This window comes from Panthera leo, chromosome C1, assembly GCF_018350215.1.
Source record: "Panthera leo isolate Ple1 chromosome C1, P.leo_Ple1_pat1.1, whole genome shotgun sequence".
Taxonomy (NCBI): domain Eukaryota; kingdom Metazoa; phylum Chordata; class Mammalia; order Carnivora; family Felidae; genus Panthera; species Panthera leo.
Window position 1 is genome coordinate 104,859,211 of NC_056686.1, and position 24,303 is coordinate 104,883,513.

The 24,303-nt window shown below is 36.1% G+C and overlaps 1 protein-coding gene across 4 annotated transcripts; it reads right to left on the reverse strand.

Annotated features, from left to right (window-relative positions):
- Nucleotides 1-618: 618 nt before the first annotated feature.
- Nucleotides 619-20,215, reverse strand: HORMAD1 (HORMA domain containing 1). Of its 4 annotated transcripts, none has more exons than XM_042953864.1 (15): nt 20,112-20,215; nt 19,324-19,386; nt 18,484-18,628; nt 16,602-16,665; nt 15,798-15,834; nt 13,773-13,793; nt 13,473-13,499; nt 11,891-11,958; nt 11,226-11,377; nt 9,746-10,005; nt 7,846-7,912; nt 7,684-7,760; nt 6,882-6,965; nt 2,845-2,916; nt 619-1,275 (listed from the first exon to the last, which is right to left on the reverse strand). In XM_042953864.1, the coding sequence occupies exons 2-15, from the start codon at nt 19,354-19,356 to the stop codon at nt 1,195-1,197; spliced, it is 1,188 nt and encodes a 395-aa protein (XP_042809798.1). In that variant the 5' UTR covers nt 19,357-19,386; nt 20,112-20,215; the 3' UTR covers nt 619-1,194. The 4 variants fall into 4 exon arrangements, with proteins under 4 accessions (XP_042809798.1, XP_042809796.1, XP_042809797.1 ...); XM_042953862.1 differs by lacking the exon at nt 20,112-20,215 and adding an exon at nt 19,993-20,083; XM_042953865.1 differs by lacking the exons at nt 619-1,275; nt 20,112-20,215 and adding exons at nt 1,583-1,665; nt 19,993-20,084.
- Nucleotides 20,216-24,303: the final 4,088 nt, after the last annotated feature.

Genomic DNA, 24,303 nt, shown 5'->3' on the forward strand with positions numbered 1-24,303 from the left:
CCCCACCCCCATTAAATCGTCCAATCAAAGCGTTCAGTGAGCTAGCACCAGCTGCCAATCAACAAAGGTTTTTGTTGGTCAACCTCTGTAGCAGGTGTGTTAACTGTAGCAGTGTATTCTAGGACAATTCGGTGAGATGTGTTGGGATCCAAAAAAGCTAAGAATAAATAAACATTTTAAAATTGGTTGTTTTCGACAATTAGCTTGTCCCTAACTTTCCTGTTCCAGAAAAACCTGATCTGGGTCAGTTTGTGTACGTTTATGTGGTTTACATTAAACAGGAATAGGTACATTTCTACCATAGCATACACCCCTACCTTCTCTATCAGCGCTTGTTACTGGCAAACCCATGGGTAATGTATGTTTTATAATATGGCTGCTGAAAACTGCAAGAAGCAAACAGACCAAGTTTTAAGTCTTCCTTTTCTAAGGCAAAGGAAACGGTCAAAGCTGAAACCACGTCCCAGGTTTCTCACTAAAAGCACAGTATCTTTCATACGACCACTTAAAGATTCTGGGAAGTGTGCTCGACTCTTGCAAAGTATCATCTACCAAAATGATCATAGAATTAGTGCCTAAACATCTTCTGCTAAATAAAAATTAGAAGCCATGAAAGAGTCTAGATGCTGAACAATATTTTATTTATGCTGCCAAAAATGCCAGACCTTAAAAATCAGTCCTCATTTTTGTCTTCAAGTACAAAAATGTTAAAAAGATAACCAATTTTTAATGGTATGTTATGTATTACCATGTTAATACACTCTATTCAGTACTCAAAGTACTGAAGAATACGGTTTTAATGACAGTGACAAACAGTTAAGTGGTATAGTTTTAACATAAGTAAAAAGTAAATTCCTACCAAAATTTAATAACAAAATAAACGTTATTTGTTTTTAAAATTGACTTAAAAGTTAACATACGTTTAAAGGCAGTATCCATCAAAATGGAAGATAGATCAATATTGAACAGATAATGAACAAAATCAATTATGACATTGGTACTTTTGATTTTACACAAAAGTTCTCTTGGATTGTCTCAGATAATATGATAGTCACGTAAAAATTCATTTTAGTGTACTAACTGCTTAAGACTATATATAATTTTTCACAGGTAGGGCAAATACACATTAAAATAGTAATAGTGTCCTTTAGTTTAAATGTTGAGAACTTTGCAAACATGCAGAAGAATTAATTTTCATATATGTTCCTTTGGTTCACTAAATTTTCTTCTTTTTGGCACTGACTCTTGACTAGAAGTATCAAAGTGATGAAGGACCTGTCAAAAGAAAACAAGGATACTTTCCAGTTTACATGTTTTTAATTTTAATTTTTTTCACATCTGTAAAGTTTGTTTGTTCCTTCCTTGCCTTCTTTCTTTTTAAAAGTATACGTAGTGTAACTATTTCCTACTAAGATAGTATATCTGAGTTGTTTAAAAGTAGGGTAAAATTGGGGCACCTGGCTGGCTCAGTCCAAGGAGCATGCCGCTCTTGATCTCGGGGTTGTGAGTTTGAGCCCCGCACTGGGTGTAAAGATTTCTTAAAAATAAATAAATAAACAAACAAACAAATAAATAAAGTAGGGTAAATTTTATTACTGATATATTTATATCTTCTTGATGGCTGCTGAAAGTACACACTTGTAAAATGTAAGGTCTTCATTAGGGCTATTGGAGAAATCAGAAAGATCTAACATTATGTCCTCAAAATATTTTGGAGGGATAAGAGGGAAAAAGATTTAATAATGAGCTTCAGAGAGAGAAACATTCTACCTTGGCACCATGTAAGGTTTAAATCATGTTTTCTTTTTTTGTATTCCTGGTACTTAGCAGTGCCTGATAGCTATTAGACATTCAATGTATAATCTTGAATGAATAGGAGGACAAATTAGGGAAATTCCTGAAAGTATTCCCTGAGTTACTCAACTTTGATTTTTCTGGAAAACAACAACAACAACAACAACAACAACAACAACAAAACCCCACCTCACTAATGATACAAATTGAATGATTTTGAAAAAAAATCAAGGCTTAATACATTGGGAAAAGTCAGACAACTTAATATATTAATGAAGTATCAGGTTATTTCATTCCCTTCTTAAGATATGTAAATTAAGAATACTATTAACAATATTTTTGAGATTACCCCTTTAAAGCAGTCTTATGTATTCAGTTGTCTAATTTTAACCTACTAATAATACTAAAAGTTAAAGTTGAAAATACAAATATTTATCTCAGAAATGGCAAACATATGATCTGACTTGGTACACAATAAGGTCCCAAATATGAAACAACTGTTAAAAAATTTAGGTCAGGAAAATTTTTCTTTCCCCTAAGGTACTGAGGGAAAATGCTATATTTTTAGGGAACAAGTTGATTTGGTAACTTATCTTATTTCTACTTCATTTTTGATCTCTAGGAAGCTCAGATCAAATTTCTGGCCCAATTGTAGCTCTACATAAATAAAATGGTTAGCTCTACATAAATAAAATGGCCTAAATATTCTTATATTTTCTCATTCTACCATATTTATTCATATTTAATTTTCTCATTCTATTCATATTTTTCTGGACACACTGACTTTTATTTTATAGATTCCTCCAACTATTTCAAATCATTGATGAAATCAGTATATATTTACATGGAAAAAATTAATAAACAACCATAGCACACCTTATTTAAAATCACCTCATTTTTTAGAACCAATTTATACACAAGATTTGGATATCAGTACTCTGAGGTAATATCCAGGAATATTATCATATTTAGCATTTAAAGTTTAATCTATAGTAATGATAGTTTGATACTTGCCATTTTTTTCAACTTGTATATTATCATAAAACTTACTGTTTTCCCAGATTTGAGTTGATTTCTCTTCCGATTTTCCTTAGAAGATTTTACTGGTTGATTTCCATTAGCCTCCACAAAGACAGAATAATCATCAATTGGTTATTTCTCAAAGAATAACCAACACTTGAAAAACAAGAGGCAACTAACTATATGCAGTTTTTAAAAAAAGCTTTCCTGAGATATAACTGAGATATAATTCAGATAACATACAGTTCATCTATTTTAAAAAGCATACAGTTCAATAATTTTAATTATATTCAGAGTTGTGCAACCATCATTGCAGTCAATTTTAGAATACTTCATCACTCCAAAAAGAAACACTGAGGTTTGTTTGTTCCCTCCTTCCTTCTCTTCTTTCTTTTTAAAATTATACATAGTGTACCTATTTCCGACTAAGATACGATACCTGGTTTCTTTAAATGTAGAGTATACTAATCATTTCCCTATTCCCCCTTTCTCCCACTAGCTCTGAGACATTCTCTTCTGTCTCTACAGAAATTCCTACTCTGGACTTTCATATGAGTAGAATCAAATAATATGTGGACTTTTATCACTGGTTTCTTTCATTTAGCATGTTTTCAAGGTTTATTCAGGTTGAAGCATATATGGGTACTTCATTCCTTTTTATGGCTGAATAATATTCCATTGTATGGATATACTACATTTTGTTTATCCATTTTGTCTATTGATAGATAGTTTTTTTCCACCTTTGGCTATTGTAAATAATGCTATCTATGCAGTTTTTATTTTATTTTTATTTGAGAGAGAGAAAGAGAAAGTGTGTGAGCAAGGGAGAGGGGCAGGGGGAGAGACCGAATCCTAAGCAGACTCCAGTGCTCAGCATGGAGCCCGATGCAGGGCTCTGTCTCGTGACCCTGGGATCACAACCCAAGCCAAAATCAAGAGTCAACGCTTGGGGCACCTGGGTGGCTCAGTCAGTTAAGCATCTGACTTTGGCTCAGGTCATGATCTCACGTTTTGTGGGTTTGAGCCCAGAGCCTGGAGCCTGCTTCGGATTCTGTGTCTCCCTCCCTCTGCCCCTTCCCCTCTCGTGCTCTGTCTCTCAAAAATAAATAAACCTTAAAAAAAAAAAAAAAGTCGATGCTCAACTGACTGAGCCACCCAGGTGCCCCTATCTATGCAGTTTTTAAAATGAATATTGGACGATGACAAATTGTTAGCTGTCATATTACTATTCTCTAAAAGGACATGCTTTTCTTTTCTTTTTTTAAACTTTTTTAACGTTTATTCATTTTTGAGAGACAGAGCATGAGTGGGGGAGGGGCAGAGACAGAGGGAGATACAGAATCCGAAGCAGACTCCAGGCTCTGAGCTGTCAGCACAGAGCCCAACGTGGGGCTTGAACTCACAAACCAGGAGATTATGATCTGAGCTGAAGTTGGATGCCCAAACGACTGAGCCACCCAGGCGCCCCAGACATGCATATTTTCTGATGTGGGAAGTGTACTTTTCCATATAGCTTCCTTAATGTATATACAGTTAAATATTTTCATTTCTTGCCCTTTTCTAGTAATAATGCAGTCATGATTCTCAAAAGCAGCAATACTTTGGCAGAGAGTTCATATACAAAAACATGAGCAATTTCACCAAACTCCACACCCGAAAAACAAATAACCCAGTGAAGAAATGGGCAGAAAACATGAATAGACACTTCTCTAAAGAAGACATCCGGATGGCCAACAGGCACATGAAAAGATGTTCAACGTCGCTCCTTATCAGGGAAATACAAATCAAAACCACACTCAGATATCACCTCACGCCAGTCAGAGTGGCCAAAATGAACAAATCAGGAGACTATAGATGCTGGAGAGGATGTGGAGAAATGGGAATCCTCTTGCACTGTTGGTGGGAATGCAAATTGGTGCAGCCACTCTGGAAAGCAGTGTGGAGGTTCCTCAGAAAATTAAAAATAGACCTACCCTATGACCCAGCAGTAGCACTGCTAGGAATTTACCCAAGGGATACAGGAGTACTGATGCATAGGGGCACTTGTACCCCAATGTTTATAGCAGCACTCTCAACAATAGCCAAATTGTGGAAAGAGCCTAAATGTACATCAACTGATGAATGGATAAAGAAATTGTGGTTTATATACACAATGGAATACTACGTGGCAATGAGAAAGAATGAAATATGGCCTTTTGTAGCAACGTGGATGGAACTGGAGAGTGTGATGCTAAGTGAAATAAGCCATACAGAGAAAGACAGATACCATATGGTTTCACTCTTATGTGGATCCTGAGAAACTTAACAGAAACCCATGGGGGAGGGGAAGAAAAAAAAAAAAAAGAGGTTAGAGTGGGAGAGAACCAAAGCATAAGAGACTGTTAAAAACTGAGAACAAACTGAGGGTTGATGGGGGGGTGGGAGGGAGGGGAGGGTGGGTGATGGGTATTGAGGAGGGCACCTTTTGGGATGAGCACTGGGTGTTGTATGGAAACCAATTTGACAATAAATTTCATATATTAAAAATAAAAAAAAAGAATACAGCTGTGAATAAGGATCATATATTTTAATGGACAAAAAACAAAAAACAAAAAAAAACATGAGCAATTTTATTTCTTCTTATTTTATTTTTTAAAATATTTATTTTTGAAAGAGAGAGAGAGAGAGACAGAGCATGAAGCGGGGTAGGGGCAGAGAGAGAGAGAGAGAGAGAGACAGAATCTGAAGCAGGCTCTAGGCTCTGAGCTGTCAGCACAGAGCCTGATGCAGGGTTTGAACTCATGAACTGCAGGATCATGACCTGAGACGAAGTTGGATGTTTAACTGACTGAGCCACCCAGGCGCCCCAACATGGGCAATTTTAGAAGTGAATTTATGCTCCTAAAGTGTCTTAATGTCACATTACAAGGAAATCCTGCCTAATAATTTTTTTTTTAACTCTTGATTTTTTCCCTATATCCTAGTAAAGGATACTCATCTTAAGTAGAAGCTGCTTAGAAGACCATTTTGCTGCTAGGGGTACTAACTTTTGAAACTTTTTCTCTTTTGCTTTCATCAGCATATTAGTTTGCATGCTGCCTTCTGCCAGTTTTAACTTCCTACTGAGAATATGGAAAAGGGGGCACCTAGCTGGCTCAGTTGGAAGAGCACGTGATTCTTGATCTTGGGGTCATGAGTTTGAGCCCTGAGTTGGAGAAAGAGATTACTAAAAAAATAAAATAAAAACTTAAAAAAAAAAAGAATGTAGAAAAAAGAACACCTAAAAATGGCACTATAATCAATGGTGTGCTGGTAAATGTTTAACAACCAGTTCTCTAGGAGTAACAAATCCTGAGTTGAGGCCTTTACAGATTTCCATGCTGTGGATATTCTCATCATCTCCACTTTTAAGCTATCAACATGATGTCACTGAATGAGGAGTTGGGAAGAAATGCCAATATACTGTTAGGGTGTGCTATTTGTTTCCTGAGTTTGGATATAATATCTTATAGAATGGTTTTTCTTCATACCTGAACATTTGAGTAACTTAAAGGTTTAAAATAAAATATAAATCTCCATTTAATAAAAATAGAAAACTAAAATAAAGCAGTGGGTTTTTCCTTAAAAACATGAGATTCATTTTATGCAAAATATGTACAAAACATTAATTTTTATGTCTCATTAACAAGACAATGCATTTACAAGATAGAACATGAGAATATTTTGGCATTCTAGGAAGTCTCCTTGGGAGACTGGATGATAGTGTCATTTCTCAAAGCCTTTCCTGAATTCTCCTCTTTCATGCACCTTCAATCAAAGTAACCATTCTTTCCTTTGTGCCTCCATGTAGCCTACTCAGACTGCTACCGTGGCCCTATATCACTGCTCCAGTTACTAAACTTTTAGCTAAGAGTAGGAACAATGTGTTATTCATATTATATCTCCAACACCTAGTAAAAGTACCTGACACATAATAGGCGCTTACTAAATATTGGTCCAATAAAGAAAGGATTAAGAAGCAAAATAAACTCACACGTGGGGAAAAATTACAAGGTTAAAATGGAAAACAAATCTAAAGAGACACTTACCATTTTATTCTGAAAGATTTTTCCACTTCTTGTTTTGCTTTCAGATACATCAAGTTCAGATGTTTTACTGACTAACTGTTCAAACTAGAAAAGAAAATAATTACACAAAATCATATAACATAATAAAAACTTTCCATAACATAATACTAGGCTCTAAAATTCAGTAACGTAAAATCTAGGGTATTATCTTAATGAAAACCAATAATTTTGAGTGGTTTTTACTGTCACAAAAAATGTAAAGGTAAAAATAATGAAACTGACCCTGTATACAGTCGATCATTCACTGAACTGAAAAAGTCCCAAATGATCATTGGGCACTACACTACTCTTCCAGAAGATAAGAACTTTAGCTCACCCTCATTGGAGAAAGGAGATGTGCAGAGGAAGGTGGACAATACTCAGTCCCATTATTTTCAAGTTCTTTTTATCTAAATGTTATATCAAGATTTTACTGTCTACGGAAAACAAAATTAAACACGTCTTCTCAAGGCAATAAAAATGTATTATATACTCCATTTGTAAGCACAAAAGGTGGTAGAATAATTGCTTAAGATTCTCTAGCTGAAATTCTGAGATTCTATGAACAGTATTTAGGTTTACTACTAAATAAATCCACAAAAATTCAAAACTTTGCAATATATACTTTTCAAGTTTTGTTAAAAAGCATTCTTGAGACCTAATTTTATCCTAAAAGACCTTGAATATAATAACAAAACCTGAAAAATAACTAGATAACTATATAAGCAAGTCTTTTTGGGGAAAAAAAGCAAGTTAAAAGTGAGATGAATTATCAAATTTATACCTGACAATGAGAAATTGAAAGATCTGGACTTTCCTTAGATCTCATAATTTCATCTTCCTCACAAACTAAACTTGGTTCTGTTAAAAAAAAAAAAAAAAAGAGTTAAAATGGTATGAAATAGAATTGGAAGTGAATCAATCTACATTTTCATTAACTTCTTACCTCCAAGTTCAGAAGATCCAGGGTTTTTTTTCTGCTCTTCCATTTTAGTTTCAATGTCAAAATCATCCTACATAATTACATGAATAAAAAAAATGGACACATTTTGAAAAGAAATTAAAACAACTGGGCAAAAGTATTTATGAACAAATTTGTTTTATGAAGGTTAAATATAACATAACAGTATAACTACCTTACGTTTGCTAGAAATAAAGTCCTATAATTACTATAACAAGGTATAACATTTATCCAGACAAAGTAAAAACTACTACTCTTTTTGGCAGGGTTGCCTTAAGAACAAATATACAACTTTCTCAAAAATACATAATGGCTCTAAGAATCCTTAGTTCTTACTATTGTCGGAGGGCACTGCGTTAGACATGTTTACACAAGCATCATTGCTGTATCTCTGGAATTTCTTTTTTTTTTTTTTTTTTTTAAGTGTTTATTCATTTTTGAAAGACAGAGACAGAGCATGAGCGGGGAAGGGGCAGAGAGAAAGGGAGACACAGAACCTGAAGCAGGCTCCAGGCTCTGAGCTGTCAGCACAGAGCCCAACGTGGGGTTCGAACTCACGAACTGCGAGATCATGACCTGAGACGAAGTCGGCCGCTCAACTGAGCCACCCAGGCGCCCATATCTCTGGAATTTCTATACATATGTTAGCACACACTGAATATGCCCCAACCCTCTTCAGGAAGTTAGTGAAGAATAGATCAGTCATGGTACGGTAGAAATAGCAACAAGTTTAATGTCTACTTTATAATTATACATTTTTTTTGTGACACATGTCAAAGAGCTTTAAATATTTTAAAGAATGCTACATAAATCCCAGCATTATTTGTTTATAAAGCAAGACTGGGATTTAGGTTTTGAGAAGACTTTTTCTTTGACTAAACTGTTTGAAAATTGAATTTTCTATTTATAAGGATGTGGCAGAGCCTAAATCAGAAAAGTCAGTCTCTATATATAAGTACTAAGATCATAATTTAGAATTAAATGAGATAAGACAAAACAACAAAGATTACATTAAATAACAATCATGTTAATGTGGAAGATTTTCTGGGAGTAAGGTAACAATAAAAAAAGGCCTTTTTTATATTTCTATTTATACTTCTTATACTTCTAGCATACTTCTATTCAAAACTGAGAATGTACACAGTAAACCTAAGTCTGGTAGGCACTGGAGGATTATAAAGATGAATGACACTTTTCCTGCCTTTTAGGAACTTCCAGCCTGCTTTAGGACAGTGATTTTGCAGGCCCCAAATGAATTCAAGCACGGGTTTAAATGAGCATCTAGTAAGGGTGTTGTAGGAAGGATTCCAACATTAGTTGGGAGATTGGAGTATTTCAGTGGCTTGCAAATTATGCTCCAGACCAAGGGGTTTCCTCAGAGTACACTATGAGGGTAGTTGAGGTGGTGAGTGGCTGGGCCTCCAGGACTTCATTCAGAATAGTTGTTCCTTTTAAACATTTTTTTTTTTAATGTTTATTTATTTTTGAAGGAGAGGGAGACAGAACATGAGCCGGGAAGGGGCAGAGAGAGGGAGACACAGAATCTGAAGCAGGCTCCAGGCTCTGAGCTGTCAGCTGCAGAGCCCAATGCGGGGCTCGAACTCATGAGCTGTGAGATCACGATCTGAGCAGAAGTTGGACACTTAACCGACTGAACCACCCAGGAGCCCCAGAATAGCTGTGCTTTAAATTTCTGAGAATAATGTTTGCACCAAGATAAAGAGTTTTAAAATGAAAAGCCTATACCTTTCTTACATCCAGATCAACCTTGAGTTTATGATTATAATACAATATTTATACAAATATTAACGAGAACTTTTAGTCTTTAGAATTGAGTCAAACATTTGTTACTATGGTACTTTATAACTCTTTAAAATGTACTGACACTTATATAATGCTCCTGTTCATCTTCTAGATCATCTTTGTCCATGAGAATTTTCTGAAGTGGTGTTTTTAATTGTTTTGGTGATAAAATAGCTGAATCAATATTTTCCATTCGTTCTTTTTCAGTAGTCACTTTTACTTTGAAGGTGTGAAAAGGTGTTGGAACTTCTCCCACATTTAAGTACATAGGCTCCCCTTCAAATATCACTCCTTCACAATCACCATCCTTAAAACCGGGAGGCTGGTAATCTGGGGGTGTAACTGCAAAAAGTGTAAACTATGAAGTTCATGAAACTGAAGAGAACATAATATAATAATAATAACATACAAAGATTGAAAACATTTCAAATAGTATAGAAAGGCAACCTTTTTTCTTCTTCACTTGACTGGCTGTGTGACTTTGAATAAATTATTTATCATCCCTGATTTGGTTTTCTCACCTATGAAATGCGGAAAATAATAGTATCTACCCCATAGGGTAATTGTGGGTATTAGATGAATTAAAGTATATAAACTACTCAGACTAAAACTGGCACATTCTAAGTATTCAATAAATGTTAGTTGTTATTACTATTGTTGCTTTATGTTCTTCTAGAAGATATTATGCATGTAAAATATATATTTCATATATGTATATATCCTTAACAAAACACAAATAAGATCATACTGTTCTATACCTAGGTGTTTTTAACCTTTCTTTTTAATCCATTTGTATTATTTCTTGGATAAATTAACTTAATCAGCACATTTTTTTTTTTTAAGCTTATTATTTATTTTGAGAGAGACAGCGTGAGTGGGGAAGGGGCAGAGAGGGAGAGACAGAATCCCAAGCAGGCCCCAAGCTGTCAGCCCAGAGCCCAGTGCAGGGCTTGAACTCACAAAACCACAAGATCATGACCTGGCCGAAAAGCAAGAGTCAGATGCTTGGCTGACTGAGCCACCCAGGTACCCTAGCACATTCTCTATAATAGCTTGCATGGTATCCTTATAAACATATAACCTTGCATGTTTGTGTTAAATATATTCCCAAGACACTTTTCTAGCTATAGAATTTCTGGATTAAAGAGAATGTGCATCTAAAATTCTGATACTGCCAAAATGTCCTCTAAAAATCTTGCACCTACATACATTCCCTTGAGAATTTATAAAAGTGCCTACTTTTCCCCCACACCCTTGCCAAGAAATGGTTTACAAGTTTTACTGCTCTGGTAAGTGAAAAGTAGCATCTCACTGTTTTATTTCTTTAATTATGAGTGAGGTTGTACCTCATATGGGTATGTTCATATCGCTGGAGAAGCTTATATACATTTGAAGTCTATTTTTTCTAATCTTTCTTTTTCAAATACTTATATTAAATGAAAATTTTATAATTTCAAAAAATATATTAGAATTTAGGTCTTAAAATCAGTTAGGATGGAAACCAATTGTTTCAATACTAAATAAAACATACAGGTAACAAGAGGACGTGTTACAAATAGTACCTTCATCGTAGTAAAAAAGTTTCATAGTCAAACAAACATCATTAGGTAAAGGTCCCAGATTTTGCATTAGAATATAAATCTTGCGAATGAGGAGAATACTTGCTTTCTTGGTGTCAGCAGATGACATGTTGGAATCGTTGCTTTGGTTTTTACTACAAGAGAATCACACATTAATTTCTTTTATGACATGTATGGCTTCTAGTAACTTTATATTTTACTATTTGAGATTCTTATTCCTATTATAGCATTAAGTTTTTAAGTTGAAAGTTACCATAAATGTGTTTTAATGTCACTATTATGAAAGATTTAATATCATCAATATCATTATTAATAACAGTATAAACTAATAATTTTATTTAATATGCATTTTATATAAGATGTTTAAAGGAAACAAGTGATGGATTTTAATTACATTTCTAATCACTCAAGCATACAACAGCTTTCCTACCCTTTGGCCCTGTTTCACAATTAAAATAGTATATAATAAGCCACAGAATTTGGGCTTGCAGCTACTCAAAGGATGTTTTTACAGCCACTCCTGGATGGTTAATTGGGGGTGTTTGAGACATTTCAGAAGTACTTCAGTACTTCTGAAGTTTAGCAATATAGTATTAATATGAATAAGTGGTAATCCGTAATACAAAAAGAAAACTATAAAACCATACCTTATGAAGTCCATGACTGGTCCATTATTACTGTACTTGAACTTAAATTGGTAACATTCTGAAATTGTCTTAAATAAAAAACATTGCAGTTATGTATCTGATTTACAGTACTGGCAGCCAAGTAGCTATATACAGCTTTTCTACGACTCTTCATGCTGATTTAGTAATTTTTCTGCCATGTTAACCCTTATTGGTCCACTGAAATCTTCAAATCCTAATAATTCCCTTGGTTTGGGATTTGGTGCTTCAGTCTTGGAGAGATGGTCATTCCCCTACTAATTGCAATGGATATCATACATATCAAAAAGGAACTCCTTAGCAGATAGGTGAGAGGGGCAGCATTATCTCTAATTCTAGCAGAATGGCTCAAGCACAGGGCTTAAATCCTTGCTATACTGTGACTAAAAGCAAGTCATTTAAACCTTCTAAGTTTCAGTTTCCCCAACTAATAAAAGGGGTTGAAAATAGTACCTATCTCATTGGTGGTTATGAATATTTGACAAACAGGATAATTTATACAGAGCACTTAATAAACTGCCTGGCATGCCAACATTCAATAAATATTAGTGAATCAACAAAGTTGCTCTTTTACTGAAAGTAAAAAATGTTCAACTATATAAAACATCTGAAACTAAATGAATATTTTCTGAGCAGTTAGTTTCCCAACAATCAACTAATTCACAACATTTGCTTACGTGATTTTTGTCACCATGGACATATATTAAGCATTAACTGCAGGCATGAGTATCAAAGAAAAGACACTGCCAGCTCTCTCGAAGCTTTTTTTTTTTTATTGCTTTCTTTCTATTTCAGTGCTCACATAGGAATGGGGATCAGCTCTTTCTTTTTAAAAACAGCTGCTTCTCCATGACTGAATGGAACACTATAATAGCTACTGTGCAATGGTTAAGCACCAAGGTCATGAACTGGACTTCTTAGGTCCAAATTCTTGTTCTGCCACTGTGACCTCTGGCAAGAAACCTTGTATCTAGGTTTCCTTATCTAGAGTGGAGATGATAATGGTAGTTACCCCATGAAGGTTATGATGAATAAATGAGATAATGCATATAAAGCTTCAAGGAACAGAGCCTAGTAATAGTAGGCACTCAACAGATCTTTCCCCTTTGTTTCTTGTTTGGTTTTCCCTGTCATTTCTTGTAATACCTTCTTTAATTGTCAGATGAACAGGTGGATGTGACTGAATTGGGATGAATATCCAAAGTGCAAGTGTTAAGTATCTTATTTTTGTCAAACTCAACCTCTTTCAAAATTCCATAAAAAGAATATTATATTGAAGCAGAAATCAGGAGTTTTAAGTTATTTCTATTGGTTTTTGGCTTAGTGGCCAAGGGCAGTCACACAGTCTCTTTGGTAGTAAGTGTATTAATCTGTTTAAAGATAACAATACAAGCCTTGTCTTACCTCAAAAGGCCTTTACGAGGTTCAAATGGTTCAAATGTGAAAATATATGTGAAAGTGTATTGATTAAAGCACAAGTAAAAGCATAGGATATTATTATAATCTTATGTTATTTTTAGATTTTAAAGATACTATGTTTCTTTACTAACCTAAGTACACCTACCTGAGGGTCTTCTGGATTGGTGTATACCTATTTAAAAATAATTTATAATTGAGTTATTTATATAAGGCTAAGTATTCAAGGAGAACTAAATTGGATATTTAGATGAAACTATTAAATGGATTCAGCAAAACAAAATACAAAATAACCTCCCAAAATATTAATTTGTTACTTTTCCCCCCACTGAATAGATCATTTACTTGAATAAAGTGACATAATCAATTGTTGGTTTTAGTGTTATTTAAACAAGCAAGGCCAAATTTGACGTCTTTAAAAAAGAACATACAATTTAAAAATACTTACAGCTAGAACAACCATCCTTAGCTGAAATATAACAAAGAACAAAAATCTTACTTTTACTCCATAAAATATTTTTTCATGATGGATCATAAGAATTCTTCGCCTTATTTCAACATTTATTCCTAGTAAGAAATAACCTTGCAGAAAATATGATGTATATAAAGCAATACATTATGTATCTTTCTCTAGTCCCCCAAATATCTCTCTTTCTTTTATTTTTGAGAAACCTGTGCACACACAAGCTGGGGGAGGGGCAGAGGGAGAGAGAGAATTTTAAGCAGGTTCCATGCTCAGATCTGAGCCAATGTGGGCCTCAATCTCACAACTGTGATATCGTGACCTGAGGTGAAATCAAGAGTTCAACGCTTAACCGACTGAACCACCCAGGCACCCCCAAATAGCTATTTCTAGTTGACTTACTAAAGGTTGAAATTCATGTCACTGACTTAAGCAAACATGGGTATTTCTGCCAGTTACAAGGAAAATATATATTATGAAATAACACATTAAACCTTACCAATGTTAGAACTAATTTTGAAAAGAGAAAAGTAGAGTTCAGGACTCTGTTCATTTAATAAAGGGAAGAAGCTTTGGAAACCAGAGGAATAGAGAATCATAGGAAATCACCCACTAAAGTAATTGGACAAAAATCTAAGAGTCATCCTTGATTTGGATCTTTTCCTTATACTCCACAACCAATCTATCAACAAGTCCAATCAGTTCTACTGCCAAATAGATCCTGAATCTTTTCATTTATTTCCTTCTCTGCCTCTTGGTCTAAGCCACAGTGATTTTTCACCAGTACTGCATTAATGGACTAAGCAACACTCTCCTTGATTCCCATCTTATTCTCCTTCCACAGTATATTGTCTTGAAAGAAGCCACAGTGATTTTTAATTTAAAATGTAAATTAAATGATGTTACATTTCTACTCAAAACCTTCAAATGGCACCTAAAATATAATTCAAACCCCTCACCTACATAGTCCTGAAAGCTCTGGCCCTGCCTGTCTCTCCAGGCTCCTCTAAACGACTCCTCCTCCCCCACTGCTCATTGCATTCCATTCACACTCGCTTTCTTTTTGTTCCTTGAACTCTCTAAACTTCCCTCAACTCTTTGTATTTGCTCTTCTGCCGGGAATATTCTCTCCCAAAGTCAACGCCTGGCTGGTTTCTTCTCAGTCAATTCTCAGCTTAAATGGCACCTACTCAGAGAAGCTCCTATCCTATCGAAAGTTACCCCACCTCTCCACCTGCAACACACTTTTTCTAAATATTTTATTGGCATTTAGCACAACTGGAAATTATCTGATTTACTTGTTTTATTGACTGTTTTCCCACTATAGAAAGGGCTCTCTTTGTTTCGCTGACCACTGTTAGTTCACCCAGCTCCTACCTGGAGTATGTGTCTAGCACATAGCAGGCACTTAATATTTAATGAGTATTAAATACTTAATGCCTTAATAAGGGAGGTTAGTGACCATGGATAAAATTATATCTTTTTTACAATTTTGTTTAGAGATGGACTTCTTTATATATGTTAATATAAACATAAGTATACAAAAAGGCTTATAATCTACAGTAAACCCTTATTAATCGAAATTTCACCTATTTATGATTTGTGACAATTTAACCTAGACTACACAGAAATTTATTTTTGAATTCTCATGAAGAAACAATTTATTAAATTATTAGTATAAACAAAATTGTAGAAGGCATGTGAAACTAATAAACTATTTTAAAAGATTTTTTTTTAATTCATTAAGTTTTTGTAAGTTAATAAGTGTTATTATTAACACAACCAAGTGTTAACTAAAACTGGCTTGGCAAAATTTGTTAAGCATTAATTCTATCGGCTTTAAATTGAGTTGAATATTAGTCTTTAAAATATTCAAATGTTCAAACTTTTCAGTAATTTGGGCTGGCCTATGCCCAAATTAGTTTAAATTAATGTTCTACTTTGTGGCTATTGCTGTTACATTTATAGAGTATAAGCTGTAGAAAAAAAGACAATGAGCTACTGACTTACGTATTTTTTTTGTAAAGCATCATAGCATCCTAGCATCCTAAAAAATAATGAAATATTCATTTTTAGACTGAATGCTTTTCCAGAAAATAATTCTTTTAATAAGTCTCCATATTATCTCATTACTAAATAATACAAAATTTTCTTATTAAAGCTCCCTTCTTGGGGCACCTGGCTGGCTCAGTTTGTGGAGCATCCAGCTCTTGATCTCAGGGTTGTGAGTCCAAATCCCACATTTGGCAAGGAGCTTACTTAAAAAAAAAAACTCCCTTTTTTTAAGATTTTATTTTATTTTTTAAGTTTATTTATTTACTGTGTGTGTGTTTGCGTGTGTGTGTGTGTGTGAGAGAAAGAGAGAGAGAGAGGTGAGGAGGGGCAGACAGAGAGGGAGAGAGAGAATCCCAACTAGGCCCTGCGCTGTCAGCACAGAGCCTGATGGAGAGCTAGAATTCATGAACCGTGAGATCATGAACTGAGCTGAAACCAAGAATCAAATGCCCAACCGACTGAGACACTCAGGCACCCCTAGGATTTTATTTTTTTAAAGTAATCTCTAAACCCAATGTATGGCTCAAACTTACAACCCCAAGATCAAAAGTCAAATGCTCTACCTATTGAGCCAGAATTTTAATTTCTTTAAAATTAAAGAAAAAATTTAATGCAAAGATCCAAAGACCTGCAAAAATGGCATCTAGTGTTAAAGGGGGAGTTACTAAAATTGGGTTAGACAATGAAAGGTATCCAAGGTACAAAAAAAATGATTTAAGAGAAAAATAATTTCATATCATTAGGTAATCTTTTACTTACCACTTCACTAACTGTGTAGATCCTGGACAGTTTTTATCTTCTCTCAGAATTTTCACACAAAGATCTAAACACCAAAATGATATAAATATAGAACTACTTAAGATTAGTAAGCAAGCAGAAATTTTATTTTATTTTATTTTTTTAAGTAGGTTTCAGGCCCACGATGGAGCCCAACGCAGGTCCTGAACTCGTGACCCCGAGATCAAGACTTGAGCTGAGATCAAGAGTCAGATGCTTAACCAACTGAGCCACCCAGGCAACCCAAGCACCTAGAAATTTAAGTGAAATTATTTTCGTCAGCTGTGTATTAGATATATATTATGCAATGGCAATGAACTTCCAGATGATTGGTATTAACATAATTTAAAAGAAGAAAGGTCTTATGGAAATAAATAATCTTTTTATCCTTATTATAAAATGGCATCAAAATGATTAGGATGCATGTGATGGGCAAAAAAAATTTAATTTTTTCGGGGCGCCTGGGTGGCTCAGTTGGTTAAGCGGCCGACTTCGGCTCAGGTCATGATCTCACGGTCCGTGAGTTCGAGCCCCGCGTTGGGCTCTGCGCTGACAGCTCAGAGCCTGGAGCCTGTTTCAGATTCTGTGTCTCCCTCTCTCTGACCCTCCTCCATTCATGCTCTGTCTCTCTCTGTCTCAAAAATAAATAAACGTTAAAAAAAAAATTAATTTTTAAAAGCTATAGAATACTTAAAAGTTAGATATAATGTTTTCATGCCATCATTATCCAAGAGTTTTAGAGTATTTGCATGGGCCCGTATCCCAATTAAATTCTTGTAAAAGGCCAAGAAGTTAACTGGCTGTGAGAGATAGAGACCTGCAAGGAAGCAACAGGTAATACAATGGAAAGGACTAAGATCTCTGTCTCTGTCTCAGGTTCCTTATCTGAAAAATAGGAGTAATAGCTAACTCACAGGCCTGTAATATGAATTAACAAGCTGTAATACATAACATAGTGCTTAACATATTGCCCACCATATAGTTGGCACACAAAATTAGGTACACACTATGTGCTGGGTAATGAATTATTACTGTAGTATAAATAGGCTGTATTATTTTTACTTCCCAAAATAACACAAGAACATATACTACTACTATACAAAGCAATAAATAATAGAATGTTTTTACCTACCAACTTCATCATTAAAGAGTAATGTCAGGTGAAATTAAACTTGAGAAACTAAGGAAAAATTTTAGGATTAAGTGCTTCCAAAGGTATTGAATATACTTTTTAAAAACTACTTAGTCCACATAAAAATGTGTACATGAATGTGGCATTATTTATAATGGCCAAAAAAGTGTAAACAACTGAAACAAACATTCATCAATGTTTGCTTATCAATATAAACATTCTATATAATAGAATATTAGTCAACAATAAAAGAGAATGAAGGACTGATTCATGTCACCATATGGATGAATCTTGAAAACATAAGTGAAAGAAGCTGGTCACAAAGGACCACATATTATATGATTCTATTTATGGGGAATGCCCAGAATAGGTAAATCCATAGAGACAGAAAGCAGGCTGGTGGAATCCGAGGACTGGGGAGGTTGGGGGAAGCGGAGAATGACTTAGTGAGTATGGAGTTTCCTTTTGGGGTGATGAAATGTTCTAAAATTGGCTATGGTAGTGGTTGCACACCAATCTGAATATACTAAAAATCATTCAACTGTGCACTTTAAGTGAGTGAATTGTCAGGTATGTGAATTTCATCTCACTAAAGCTATTATTAAAAAAAGATCTCTAGGCAAAAATTTATACAGTCTTAAAGCAAGCCAAAATAAAAACAACATGTTTAAAGCAGGTTTTAAAATCAACATGAACAAAGTTGAAAGAAACAAAAAATAAACATTACATTACCATCTAGATATCTTGTTCCATAAGCACATTCTGGAAATATTCCTCTCAAATAGGTGATGCAGGATACTGAAACTGCTAGGAGCCTCTTCACTAACACTAAAGACTGCTGCTCTGTTGATATCTTATTGGGAAATACCAATGCACTCTAAATTTCAGGAAAATTAAAACATTTTATTTAGATTTATTAAAAATAACATCCTCCCAAACTTCAGGTAGATCTAACTTTGCGTTAGCATGGTACTTTCCCAAAGAATTTCTAACCATAGTGGTGAACCATGGTAATTTCCCATAGAATTTCTAACCCAGGAAGTCAGGGTGGCTTCTAAGAGGCAAAAGTGATTTCAGGGAAGCAGCCTAAAGGTAAAATGCAAAAAGTGCTTAAAAATCCTCTTAACATCCTCTTGCAGATTAACAGTCTGTAAGTGCATAATACATGATAGATTGCAGTAACTCTTTAGTTACTAACTAGATTTGACACACATAACCCTGTAACACAAGAACATTGCAAAGATGAGAATTTTATCTTTGTGAGGCATGCACATTCATTTCCTTGGACTAGACTGCTAAAAATGATAATTTCATCAAAACCACAGAATAGCATTCATTAACACCTAGTGTAAATTGGATACGAACCAGTGATTTAATGCAATGCATCAAACATCCAACACAATTCTCCATGGATTCTAAATAGTTTAGCAAATACCTTCCTTTCTTAAAACATGGAGTTTCCTGATCTCATTAAACCCTTCAAACAGTTGGCTCTAACTTTTAAACATAAAAGACTCCAGGAAACAATAAGATTAGCTACATTAAAATATTTTTAAATACAAGAAATCATACCATGGAAGTCCTATGTAACTGCGCAGTGGCCATCTTCTGGGAAAGTCTTTTCCTTAATTCAACCTTGTGACAGAAACGCGAGCTTTAACTTCAGATCTTTTTTGTATCGCTAATATTCTAGTTGGCTACATGTAAAGTCAGAAAGAACTTTAAGAGAATAAAAATAAATTTTATGTGATCAATTTCACGTAAATAATGTTTACATAAAGAAATCAATCACAGTATTCGAGTACTGACTACATTGCAGTTAGGTAGGTATGAAAACGGCCCCTGCCAGACTCTTTAAAATAATCTTAGAAGTTTTGTTTGTTTGTTTGTTTGTTTTTTACATTTATAGTTTCAAACGACTGATTCAAGTCAGGTTCCTTAACTGAACTTTATTCAGCCCAGCTCTGGGTATAAAAACATATTGTCCTACTCTGCGGAACCACCCCAAAAAGCGGAATGGAAAATATTCCAGATCTTTCTTGGCTGATTCTGATTTCTCAATTACAACTGGTATTTTCACGTAAGTTTCATTTGGGGGTTCCAGTTTCCCTTGTCTTAAGCAGACAATTCCACTGGAAGAGGTCCCAGAGGACACGCTTTACTGTCATCGACCCTGAAGCCCGGACTAGACACTGGAGTTAACCTAATCTTGAACCTCTCGTGAAAAAGAAGCAGGCTCACGTTTCCGCCCCGTTTCACCATTAAGAATTTAAGAAGCTTAAAAGTAGTTGTGAAGCGACAGAAAAAGAGCTTGAAACGCAGAAGACACAAACAAACAGGAAAGAAAACAAATACATTACGTAAGGTCTGAGGGGCGCCAGCCGCTGAGAAACCTGGCACCGTGCGGCGCGCGCTTTGCCTGACGCGCAGGCGCCTTCCTTCAACGGTCGCCCGCGGAGGCGCTACAGGGCCGTGTGATCCCCCTACCGTCGCTTTCCCGCCAAGAGCCGCGCAAAGCGCGCTGGGAACCCCAACCGGCCGAAAACCTTTTCTCAGCCAGAGAAAGGCCCGATTGCCAGCAGGGTAACGTTAAGTAATGGCGTGTGCCAAGCTTCCCGAAATAACAAAGCTTTCCTACAGTGACCCAAGTGTTCTCGGCCGTCATTTAATGAATCCTGTTAATTTCCGATCGGTTTCGAACTTTTGCTTTTGTTATTCGATCTACCACATATGTATTGCACTCCCACCTTAGTCTCCTGTGTCTTCAGGAAGCCAGTTGCTCTGGCAGTGGCCTACTTAGTTATTTCTGCTGCGCTGTCGGTGGGGACAGTGCATAGCTACTAATGTAGTTCATGTCGCATTTACAAACACGATCAGAGCTGGTAGGTAGTTGGACATTGTCGAAGAGTACAAATTGTTTACTAATTGTTATATATCCAAATAAATTGTGTTATCGGTATAAACATTTCATAATTATTCATTAACTTAGATGTGTCTGTATGAAAAGATGAAAAGATTTGCCCAAAGTCAGTTAGAGGAATGAAGTCTAGAATCTTGTTTTCAATGAAAAATATTCAGTATCTGGGGAACCTGGGTGGCCCGGTCCGAGAGCATTCTACTCTTTTTTTTTTTTTTTATTTTTTTATTTTTGGGACAGAGAGAGACAGAGCATGAACGGGGGAGGGACAGAGAGAGAGGGAGACACAGAATCGGAAACAGGCTCCAGGCTCTGAGCCATCAGCCCAGAGTCTGACGCGGGGCTCGAACTCACGGACCGTGAGATCGTGACCTGGCTGAAGTCGGACGCTTAACCGACTGCGCCACCCAGGCGCCCCGAGAGCATTCTACTCTTGATCGCCGCTCAGGGCTTGATCTCAGGATCATGAGTGCAATCCCCCCGTTGGCCCCATGCAAATTCAATTTCAAATCCCCTGGTTTAATAATTATTTTGCTTTATAGTTCTCTCACAGGTCAAGTTTACAAATGGCTTTCAAAATTCACTTCTTCTTTCTCCTACTTTGCTTATTCTAAGAGCCTTGTGAAGAAGACATAAGTATTACTGCTATTTTACTTATTTTTTTAAAAAGTTTATTCATTTTGAGACAGAGAAGGAGAGACAAAGCCACTGAGCATGAGCAGGGAAGGGGCAGAGAGAGAGAGAGAGAGAGAGCCAGACAGACCCACAGACAGAATCCAAAGCAGACTCCTCACCACACTGTCGGTGCAGAGCTGGACATGAGTCTAACTCAGGAACCCTGAGATCATGGCCTACTCCAAGATCAACAGTCAGATGCTTTACTGACTGAGCCACCCAGGCGCCCCTGTTACACCTATTTTAAAGATGAGAAAACTGATCCAGGTAAATTTGGTTTCCTGAAACTACAACTAATTTTGGCCTTGGCAGAGGGGGAGCCATGACACCACCTAATGATGACACATTAGGTTTATGATATGGTGCTTCATGTTAAATTTACATTAAAAAAATGTTTTTAATATTTGTTTTTGAGAGACGGAGAGACAGAGAACAAGTGGGGGAGGGGCAGAGAGAGAGAGAGAGAGAGAGAATCCAAAGCAGACTCCAGGCTCTGAGCTGTCAGCACAGAGCCTGACGCGGGCTCGAACTCATGAACTGTGAGATCATGACCTGAGCCAAAGTTGGATGCTTAACAGAATAAGCCACCCAGGTGCCCCTAAATTTACTTCTGAGTTATTAACAACTATAGAAAAGAAATATGAAAAAGTATATTTACTTTTAATCAATTATTTTAATCAGGTAATTTACTTTTAATCAAGAGTCGGACTCATCCTGAGTCACAGAATCAGAATAATGCTGTAGGGGAGGAATAATTTCTCTTTCCCTTCTTAGGGTCTCTGGTTGGGCCTATGAATTTCACTGACAGAAGACAGATTAACAGGAGAAAACATGCATGTTTTAATTACATCTTTTTTACACGTATCTGGGAGTCTTCACATGAAAAGTAAAGACCTAAAGAATCAAGTTGAATGCTTGTATACTGAATTGGACAAAGAATACTAAATTGTGCAAATGTGACTAGGCAAAGGGGCTTTGGCTGGAGCCATTAAGTGAGTGATGTGATATGGGGTTAGGTTAACAAGGTTTGTTTGTACAGGTTGATCTTGGCCTTGACCTCGTGTCCTTGGTGGCAAGAATTTCTCTTTCCTTCTGATATAGGGAGGATATCTTTCACGAGGGAATTTTCTCTCCTGCTTTTAAGAAAAAGAAGGAAAATCAGAATGTCCTTCTTGCAGGTGCTATTTTTCAAATGCTTTTAACGCAGCATAGTCAGTATGCCACAGCAACATGTTTTGAGGTTCTGTGTTCTGAACTCCTTCAATGCAATCAGTAGTTACTGATTTAACCAACTAGATCACTGACTATATTTTGAGGATGAGAGTGGGTGGTGTTGGGGCAAGACATTTAAAACATTGATTACCATAATAGTAAGTACATACCATTAAAAATAGCAATACAGGGGTGCCTGGGTGGCTCAGTCAGTTAAGTGTCTGACCCTTGATCTCAGCTCAGGTCATGATCTCATGGTTCGTGTGATCGAGTCCCCTCATTGGGTTCTATGCTAACAATGCAGAGTCTGCTTGGGGGCTCTCTCTCCCTCCCTCTCTCTCTGCCCCTCCCCCGCTCACTCTCTCTCTCAAAATAAATAAACTAAAAAAAAATAGCATACAAATATATTAGAAATCTGAAGGTTAATACTAGAAGAGACAGTTAAAAGAATTATCATTGATTTAAAAATAATACTGATTTTAAAAATATTGGTTAAGAGAACGGGATGTTAGGCTTTTAGAGATACTATAAAACAAACGACCTTCAGTTATGCATGGTGTTAATCATAGTACCATTTTGAATGTGCCTCTGAATTGTTTGATGACAGCTACTAGGTACTTACTTTAGAGACCATAACATTTTTGCTACCTAGAAATTGATGAGTTCTTGGTTACATGACACAAGTGCTGCCCAAATACACATATCTATCTACCATGGATCATTTTTTTAAAGTGTTTATTTACTTATTCTGAGAAAGAGAGTGAGCACACACATGCACGCACAAATTGGGGAGGAGTAGAGAGAGAGGGACAGAATCCCAAGCAGGCTCTGCACTGACATCACGGAGCCTAATGCAGGGCTCTATCACAAACCATGAGATCATGACCTGAGCCTAAATCAAGAGCTGGGTATTCAACTGACTGAGGCACCCAGGTGCCCCATGGATCAATTTTTGTACAATTTATCATTTGCTGTTTGAAATTATTAGGGAGGAAAATATTTTTCTGTATCATCTTAATTTTAAGTTTATTTATTCTGACAGAGACAGCATGAGTGGGGGAGGGGCTATGAAAGTGGGAATGAGAGAGAGAGAGAGAATCCCAAGCAGGCTCTGAGCTGCCAGCACAGAGCTGGACGTGGGGCTCAAACTCACAAAGCTGTGAGATCACAACCTGAGCTGAAACCAAGAGTCAGATGCTTAACTAACTGAGCCACCCAAGCACCCCTTCCTGTATCCTCTTAGATTTTGTACTTGAGGGCTTGCAATTTTAATGGACAATGGAGAGCTTAGCAAGAGGGAAAAACAAATGTAAGTATGTACATATGCACAGGAGCTCACAAAGAAATGTGACTCAAGGATGTAGTTAGATTTTGGAGTTTATATACCATCTTAATAGGTAATGGGGAGGTGTAGAGGGGCACTTATGGGAGAACAGAGGACTTCTAGGAAAAATGAATGGGCCCTTAGGAGAATAAGTGGGATATATGGTAGTTTTATAACAATGTCTCTTGAGGTGATTTCTTATCCAGGTGTTGACTTGTGCTGACTTCTTGTCTTTATAAGAGTTAATCTTCCCCTGTGGTGAAACTCCTTGGGAGGAGATTCAGGACAGTTGAATTCTTTTGGGAAGCTTTGCTTTTAGGAAAATAAGGGGAATGGAGACAAAGCCTCTTCCCACATCCATTGATTTTCAAAATGTCTTTAGTTCACAATAATCCTTATGCCACTGTGGCATAGTCTCGACCCT